Below are 9,431 nucleotides of genomic sequence, written 5' to 3'. Positions count from 1 at the left end.
ACCAATATCTCATACCCCCCACACTATATTATATTTACTTTATCCTCTTCGCCTCTGATCTGCTCGTTAGCCTGGAGGAAAATTATTAATAAATTAAGAATTAATCTACGTCAGATTATCTCATCATTGGAACTGGAAACGCCACAATACACTTAAGTGTGAATGCAAGCATACTGTGTAAGGAAATGTCAATACTAAAATGGTACTGTGAAAAAATATATATATTCCGTAGTTTACTTAAACGTGGGACTGGAACCTTAATAATAGACACAAGTAAGTAGTAGGGTACTGCGTCTCGAAAAGTTACACTGAGAGGGCTCTCCTAGCACTACAACAACGGCCCACCGGCCACCAGGATAATCGGAAAATGCCACGTCTATGACGTCCTCAGGCGATGTGGTGTTGGTGTGCGTGTAGAGTGGGAGGTAGCAGAGCGAGCTACAGACTGCACCAGTCAACCCGCTAACGTTCCACATATCACCTCATAGCCACGCATTTACGCCTTCAGGTAGGTTTTATCTTCTGTGCTTACATTATTGTTTATTTTTGTGATTTATTTGTCTTATTACCAGTGATGGTGTTTACGTGAGATGAACATTGACTGCATGATACTGTAGATTAGTGGTATCAAACACAAAACCTTTCGAGGGCCAATTGTTATTTTAGTTACCCTCTTCAGGACCAACACAAGTGCTATATCACTTATTTACTGGATTGAAGTTTACAGCTTCACACATTGCCTTACCTGGCTTACCAGGAATACCTCATTTGGGTTCATCTGATCTTAAGTATGTCAAATTCATTTTACTAAATAAACATGATTATATCTATTTCATAATTTCTAGGGATGATAAATTTTACCGTCATCCTGCGGGCCACACTTGACCATCCCAAGGGCCACATTTGGCCAGCGAGCCACACATGACCCTCCCAAGGGCCAAATTTGACCCGTGAGCCATGAGTTTGACACCCCTGCTGTAGATGGTAACAGAGACGTGACCGATCGCCCAAACGGCTAACGAGTTAGTTTAGTTAGTTTAACAAATTTATTGACAAAGCTTGTAGTACAGTTTGCCTATTCTGAGTAATTCAGTCAGGTCTTGACACTGAGGGTGGTATCACTTCTCACTGCCACGCAGGACAGAGGTTCATACACAAAGAAATACAACATATTAATTGACAGCTATATATATAGAGGTCAGATTCATGTGACGTCCAATGTATGTGAACCACTAACGGCTAACGAGCTGATAATTTGGTGAAGAGGATAAAAGAAAAGGAAAAGTAACAGAGACGTGACCGATCGCCAAAGCCGCTAACGAGCCGATCAGTGAAGAGGATAAAAGTAAAAGTGAAAACCAGGGAAAACACCAACAGCTTGACTAAGTTGGGTTTCTTTAATTACTAACGTTTCGGAAAATCATTTTCCATCATCAGAGCCTAGAAAACAGACAAAAAGTTTAAACAAATTGCAGTTAATATACAATAAAAACGGAATATTTTAAAATTTACTTCTCGCAATTTTTTTTAAAGAGCATTTTAATTTTACCCCAAAAAAAAATGACAGGAGACCTACGTACAAAACTAAAATCAGAAAAAAAAACATACAGGGGGTATTATCTTAATTTAGATGAGCCTAAGTGTGAAAAACTCATCAAATTCACAGGAAACCATATCACAATTGGATGGCTTTACTTTATATTGATACAAGGCTTCCATAAAGAAGTCCGTCTCACAGTTGCTCCAGCCAAAAACTGAGAAATCACACCGCGAAAAAAGGTGGTCATGTTGGTGGGCGTGGTTACGGACAGTTGAATGTGGTGGTTGTGTGATTAACTGGCCTTTTCGGACGGAATGGACCCAAGTGCTCATGGATGTGAGTTATCAAGTGTCTTTTTGTTTTACCTATATATGCTGCCCTACAGCTAGCACACGTAAATTGATAAACAACTGAGGATTGCAAGTGTGTGGTTATGGCGTCTTCAGTTTTAAAGAATTTTTTAATTGAACTCGGGGCTTTGAAAACTAGTCTAAGAGAAATTTGTGGATAAAATTCATTGGCAAGCTCCATAAGTTTGTTTCTAAGAGTGAAACTGAGTGGGCCTGTGTACGGGATGGTGAAATAAAATATTTAGGAATGGTGTGGATGTGAGGCTGTGTGGGACCAAAAATCCTATTAAGGGTTCTGCCTATATAAGTATCTGTAAATCTCTTAGGGAAACCACTGTTAAAGAGTAGTTCCTTATGTATTTCAGTTCAATGTCCAGGTGGAAATAGCTTGAACATATATACAGGTATTAAAGGCTCTGTCAGTAAGAGTCCGTACTAGATTTCGTTTGGAATTTAGAGGAATGAATGATGAACATTTTGTTCTCAAACCTGTATAAGGCTGTCTCGAAACTATTATGCCCCACCTCTAGGAGGCTAGGAGGCCAAGATGCGGGAAGAGAGCGAAATGGTTCTTGGTATAGTCTTGTTGATATATCCACTTATATAGCCGATACCATTTGTATGAACGTTGATTTGTACAAAGATTTTTAATTTTGAATCAAATTCCAGATTCAGTATTATGACAAAAGCTAAACTTGTGTGATATTATACCAATTAAAAAAAGTATGATTGCCGAATACTATACATACAGTGCTCTTCTGCCCAAAGGGTTGCTAACTTGTGCACGGATATCAATTCATTCAGCTTAGCACACTGCACTGGATCCATGCTGCCATATTTCCCATTAAATATAAATGTACAGGTAATTTATATTTTGACTTTAATAATTTTTTCTTATAGACTATTGGAATTTACCCTTTATCTTGGTGTTTTTTTTTATTGCTTCATGAAACTGAAATCTGTTAAATGGCAGGTTAAGGAATTTATTTGACCGAATTACTAATAATTAGTGTTGACATATTATAGACAAGTAATTATTAATTTTTTACAATATATCAACAGCAATGGGGTTTACCTCTCAGTAAAATTATGTTAAAGCTGGTAAAGATAATGAGGATGATGACGCCACTTTAATTATTCCGCAACGGACCGATAAACAACAAGACCCTGAGGTTATCGGCAACTCGGGTCTTCATGTGTTGGTGAGCTTACAGTATACTTTCCCTGTGTACAAGGTGATGTGCGATACTGTATTTATTGTTAGAATTTCTTATACCTATAAACCTTTAATTGTCTGAAATTATAAATATCTTTATAAATTGATAAAATAAAAATTTTTATTTAACTTTTTTACTTGGGTGGTCGGTCACGTCATGTTGTGACTATCCAGTTCATCGCCATAACTTAATGCATATTGATATCTTTCTAAAAAAAATTCTCTGTTTCTTGTTGCTAAGTTTTAGACAATGAAGACTCCCACTTTCCTTCCAGGAAGTTCGATACCATGGCGGAGTACATACTGGGGCGGAGCACAAAGCGAACGGCGAAGTTGTGGGTGACGGGGGCATGTTTAACACTGGTGTTGGTGAGTTTCTTAGGTACTCATCGTCCCCCTTACCCAGCCACTCAGTACAGCAGTTTCTGGACCTCGTCCATACATCTGGTGAACGGCAGGTACCCTGGCAGGTACCTTCCCTTTCTGGTGTTCCCGGCGTTGGAGGAGAAGTTGATGGGTGGCAACATCCTAGCCGAGGCCCTGTCTGTGAAGGTACTGTTGATGTCGGTGACGCCTCATCACTCGTTCAACACTTCCCAAGAACTCATCACTTACCTTCACAGGTGTGTCCTATAATTCTTCATTATTCACAAAACAATGTGCTGGGAAAATTAACAATCTCGACATGGATATGCATTCCGACACAGGATGACGTGTACACTGTACAATCACAACCTTTACGATCCTGGCATCAATAATAAAGAAAGACGAGTCTGAAGGTATATAAGACTGGGTCCAGATGGCTGTTACTGTACAATTAACTGATGTGAATGACATTTGACAATGGAAAATTCTTACTCGATTCGTTTCACCTGCATTTATGGGCAGATTTCCCTTTTGAGTAAGAATAAATAGGTAAGCATTAACTCAAAAGAAATTTCGCAGCGTTTGTTTTCAATTATGAGGAAAGATCTACTGATCCCTATTTAGAGCTTAAGCTGCATAAAAAGAAATGACCGACGTATCCTAGGAACTGTGGTACAGCCCAACGCCTGTTAACTCTTCTAAATCCCCGCCGCTCGTATTATCGAATTTGTCACTGACGTGGGCGGATAAACAAATTCGTGGTTCATAATACTGTATATTACTTGCTCCTTAAAGGAACGTTTAATAGCTGTTAATTTTTTTTTACTTTCATTGCAGTAAAGATTATATGACGTCTAACTCGTCCTAGCCAAAAAAATTACTTATATTTTTTATCCTCTTTTTAGACATTATATTTAAACCCTTCCATAGCAGTAAATCTTTGACCCTTTTCACTTTGTGAATTTTATCAAACACAGCTAAATTTGCATTACCATGTAACAGTCAGCCCATATAATTCGTGAATTTTAACATTTAAATGCATAACATCCCACAGATCCCCGCCACAGTCGAAGCTACAATTAAAACAGAAGGTTGATAACAAGAAACTGTGGGGACCAAAGCTGGAAACTGTCAGCGACTACTTCAGGTACCTGAAGACACCTCAGAACTTATGTCGCAAGCTGGTGAGACTGGGCGGGACAATATCGTGTAAGAAAGGGACTGGAGACGAGAACAACATGGATGGCCACAAGGTAAATGATCTTAGGCAGTAGTACAAAAAGTTCCCTGTACTTTCCTTACTGTGTTAAGTTTATAAGTTCAGGGAGTTTGTGTGTTATTAGTTGTCAGAGTAAAAAAAATGTGTATCATGTAATTTGTAAGGCTGTAAAATAACAGATAATTTCATATTTTTAACACTTATTCGATGAATCTCTCACTTGCTCTGCCATTTGTGTCTGTGCTGACTGCCACAGTACGTGTGTATGGACCCGTCACTGGAGGTTGTTGGAGCCAGGGATGCGCGCCAGTGCCTCACACTCTCGTTCGGCACTCAACGAGACACATCCTTTGACGACGCCGCCTCCGAACTCCCCTGTGAGGTGCACATGTTCGACGTACTCAACTTCGATCCTTTGTTGCCGAAGGAGAGCGACCATGTGTTCTTCCACGTTGTAAGTCATCATTGTTACTTAGTTGTTACCCAGTATTTGCACTAATGATTAGATATATTTACAGGCACTTGTCAAGATTGTTTGAAATTTTAATTTGTAATGTTTTTTTTATTCTAAACCATATAAAAATATATTGAAATAAGTTGTCGACTGTATAGCTTTTATTTTACTTACATTTGTTTTACTTATCAAATATTGTTGCTTAGAATCTCAGGTATGACAACAAATCCGAATCTCAGTAGTTTAGACACTTGCTAACTCGAAAATTATAAACATTGCATTACTATTGATTTACAAGGCCTATTACTATTTTGAAGTAAAATTTAGGGTCCCTGTCATTATTATACTGTCAGAGGGCGGACAATCGGTAGTAGTTCGAATGCTCAGCTTCGTATCCGGAATATTGAAGCAGATTACCAGACTTTTCTGGGGGACTGTGCGTGTACTGTATATGCTTGATAGTGTGTGTGTATGTGTGTGTTTAAAAAGTTAGGCAGAATGATATGTTATCCCATCAACTGATCAGAGCAGCTACTGCCAGGAATTGACGTTGAGAATTCCAAATAGAAAGAAAGAAGAAAAAACATGGAAGACAAGAGACATTTATATACAGTACTGTATGCAGTAATAACCAAGTGTGATCCCTTGGCAGGAAGGGCTCTCGGGTCAGAAGATCAGCGTCTTCTACAGCAATATCAACCAGTCGGTGAAAATGGACACCCTCAGAGGCCACTACGATAAGAACGGTTTCTTCCCGCGACCCATACATGTCCTCAAGGTAATCATCTACCACTATACACACACACACACACACACAAATATATATATACAGCTCCTCCCCGACTTACGACCTACTCGACTTACAACTACCCGTACTTACGACCTGCCTTAGTCGGATGTATATATATAGTCGACATTTATTTCATGGAACAAAAGGTAAAGAAACTAGGAATATAAAAATTAAAAGGATATGTATAAGTTTTCATGCAGAAATTTAAAGTTCAGACTACAATAAAAACATATTAGATTAAATAATGAATGCCAATTTAAAAAGTAGTATAAAGTTAAACATATAGTTAGTGATCTACTTTTTCTTCTCATCAAGACGCTTATGTCTGTGAGGTTTTATGACAGTATGGTCAACTTGTTGTGTACCGACACCTGAAAGAACAGATAGGCTTACTACCAAGGGTAACATTGTACAGTAAACTCCTTCTATACTCTTGGTAGGGTATAAGATTCAAAATTGATAAATAAAAAGGTTGAAAGATGCATATATAAGGCTCTTGATTTAGTGGCAGGAACACTCAATAAGGCTACCTTCCTGCAGGTGGATATAGAGCAGGACGAGTGGGAGAGCTTCATCAACATCGCCAAAGACCCACTGTTTGATGCTGTCGGTCAGGTGGGTTATTCCTATACCAGCTCTGCTACTTTATTCATTATCTTTCCTCCTGGAACCATTCTCTCTCTTCCTCTCATCTCTTCTGGTCTCTCTTTCTCCTCACCCTTCTCTGGGACCATCATCTCTCCTGTCTGTTTTTAATATATAGCTGAGGAATCTCTCCATTGGTGTTTAGTACATCAATATTTCATCTCCTCTCACTTTTATGGACTCGGCACATATATCACCTGCTGTCTCCATCGAATCTAATACCAGTTGTTAATAGTAGCATCCTCTCTGTTCCTTGGTACTCATGAGTTACAAGTGGGAGCTTCTTTGTCATTTGATACTCATGAGATACTAAAGGAAGTTTCTTTTTCATATTATTCTTGTGGGAGTAATGCCATCATCATTCTGACTCCTAGAGCACATGCCTAACTAACCCCAGGTCTCTCCCTTACGCAGGTGGCACTGGAGGTGCACGTAGTAGACTTGGTGCACGGACCCAACAAGAACTCTCCTCCTGACATACCCAGAGAGAAGTGGCTGGAGGCACTGCAGAAGCGATACGACATTCTTAGGATGATTGAGGTTAGTAAGAATCTCTTCGTACTATGGTATGATGCACTCTCATCCGTGATCCAACATTCATCTTTACAAAGGCTTTAGTCTTCAATATACCTATACTGTCTGGATCTACAACTGAAAATTTCATGAATATCTCAGTCAGCTAATAGAAATAAGGACCCAGGGAACAGGACAACATGCTAAACCTGCTACTGCAAATCTATTTTATTTACATTTTGGATAACACCGAAATTCTGTAGAATAACAGGAGCAGTCATGAGTATTGAGCAGGTAGTTTATGCTGTAGGTGGGGCTGACCTGTGGCTCGGTGTTGGGTTAGAAAGTGATGCTTGGTGGTGATCGTGTTTTGGAGAGCAATGCTTGGTGATGATAGTGTTCTGGACTGTATATCATATAGCTTTTATAATGTACTTAATGTGCTTCAATGGCTACAGACATAAAGCATGGAATGCACTTTCAGATTCTACAATAAATTTTACAAAAGAATTTTGGAGAAAAAATATTCTTCGTTTCGGCATCTAGTGTACAGTACATAAAGTACCTTTTGATATTTCAAGCATGTTTTTACTTTACAGGCACGGGGGTTCCAGCGGGTGTTGTACTGGGACAACACTCAGGAAAAATTCTCCCTCTACGACGAGAATGGTACCCGGCACGAGACAGCAGGCGAGGTTCTGTACATCAATACAAACTGGTACAACACCACCTTCAAGCAAGACCTCGCTAGACAAGGCTATAAATTTCGTGGGGTCACGTGACGTTTCAGCTCGTTAGAAAACAAAGACAAATTCACTGTGGGCGCTCACTGGGGAAAAAAAATAATACCCTGTGAATTTTTACTTACTTAACATGGACTACCTCCCAGGCTTTAAAAATGAGCAGAAGAGGATAGAGTATAATTAGGTATTCGAATCACCAGTGATTCATAAAAGGAATAAATAAGGGATCCATTTGAAGGGCTTTTGTATTAGTCCTCCATAGTAGACCTTACTATTGTCTTGCATTAAGTGGACAGACTGGCAAGTCAACTGTTGAGGTTGCTTCCCAAGTTCATTGTAATGTACTGTATTTTAGTCATCTATTCATTACTGCTGTGAGACCCCGATAGATTGAGAGTCCAAAGGTAGAAGTATCTTGTAACCTGTCGTGTAGTAATCCAAAATATCAAGACCATTTGCTTTTCCTGAAATTGGTAATGATACTACACGCTGGCGATGGGTTTCCATGCAAGCATTCTTTGCATGTGAGCAAAGTGGTGGTGATTGGTCACTGACATGCTTGCGCAGGTTCATGTACAATCTGGATCAAGTGCATGCCCAGTACTTGTCAACAACATGTAACAGAGAAATGATGTTGAAAGAGGATAGGTTGTTGACAGGTTAGTGGTGTTGATTGGGCAAGCTAGACGATGTGCTGCACATCCTGGTCGACTGTGGGGAAGGCAGCAAAGTTGTTCACCACCTCTGGCCACAAGGCCCTCCAGCAGGAGTTAACACAAGAGGGTTAACAGGTCATCATGGCACTGCTTGATGAAGGGGATGTAGTCTGCAATGGAGAACGTCTTCCACATTTCCCACACTGACTCGGCATTATCCCACGTGCCATCGTCCAAGGCCTGCCGTATCCCGCTGAAGGTGTGGGTTAAGTACTTGGCCTTGAAGACAGCGATGATTCCCTGGTCGAGTGGTTGGAGCAATGATGTTGTGGTCTTGGGCAGAAGGATCACCTTAACATTTTTGTTTGCAACCTTGAGGGCCTCAGGGTGGCCAAGACAGTTGTCAATCACGAGAAGGACCTTAGACTCCAGGTCTTTCTCCTGCAGGTAATCCTTGACCTTCCTCACAAAATAATTGTGAAACCAGTTGGTGAACAACTCTGCTGTCATCCAGGCTTTCTTGTTGTGGCGGTAGCAGATTGGGAGGAGGTGCACATCTTTATTCTTGAGTGCACGCGGTTGCTTGGCACAGTACAGCAGCATGGGCTTGATCATGTGTCCTGCAGCATTGCCACATAGCAAGGGACACACACACGATCTTTGGCCACCTTGAAGCCCAGTGCACTCCTTTCCTCCTTGGAAATGAATGTCCAGGTTGGCATCTTCTTCCACCACAAGCCAGTTTTATCAGCATTGAAAACCTGCTACAGCTTGTAGCCCTTCTCCCAGATAATCTCGGCAAAGATTGCAGGATTCTCCATTGCTGCTGCATCATCCGCCGAGGCTGACTCACCAGTAATCCTCAAGTTGTGCTGGTTGTAGTGCTTCTTGAAGTTCTCAAACCAGCCCTTACTGGCATGAAAACCTTTCTTTGAGGTG

At 40.3% G+C, this 9,431-nt stretch overlaps 1 protein-coding gene across 2 annotated transcripts; it reads left to right on the top strand.

Moving 5' to 3' along the window:
• Positions 1-256: 256 nt before the first annotated feature.
• Positions 257-8,069, top strand: LOC121879075. Of its 2 annotated transcripts, XM_042385572.1 has the most exons (9): positions 257-508; positions 2,953-3,092; positions 3,382-3,729; positions 4,527-4,725; positions 4,948-5,145; positions 5,798-5,923; positions 6,476-6,550; positions 6,995-7,120; positions 7,693-8,069. In XM_042385572.1, exons 2-9 carry the CDS (start codon positions 3,085-3,087, stop codon positions 7,873-7,875), a joined length of 1,263 nt encoding a protein of 420 aa, XP_042241506.1. In that variant the 5' UTR covers positions 257-508; positions 2,953-3,084; the 3' UTR covers positions 7,876-8,069. The 2 variants fall into 2 exon arrangements, with proteins under 2 accessions (XP_042241506.1, XP_042241507.1); XM_042385573.1 differs by lacking the exon at positions 2,953-3,092 and having other exon boundaries at positions 258-508.
• The last annotated feature ends 1,362 nt before the right edge of the window (positions 8,070-9,431 follow it).

This window comes from Homarus americanus, unplaced genomic scaffold, assembly GCF_018991925.1.
Source record: "Homarus americanus isolate GMGI-L3 unplaced genomic scaffold, GMGI_Hamer_2.0 scaffold4060, whole genome shotgun sequence".
NCBI lineage: Eukaryota > Metazoa > Arthropoda > Malacostraca > Decapoda > Nephropidae > Homarus > Homarus americanus.
The sequence above is the reverse complement of the archived record's forward strand: the minus strand, read 5'-3'. Positions and strand labels throughout refer to the sequence as shown.

Bases quoted from the DNA above. Each gene is read 5' to 3' on its own strand.
- LOC121879075 (XM_042385572.1), top strand. The intron at 6,551-6,994 runs GTGGGTTATTCC...TCCCTTACGCAG, and splicing joins TGTTTGATGCTGTCGGTCAG to GTGGCACTGGAGGTGCACGT. The intron at 7,121-7,692 runs GTTAGTAAGAAT...TTTACTTTACAG, and splicing joins ACATTCTTAGGATGATTGAG to GCACGGGGGTTCCAGCGGGT.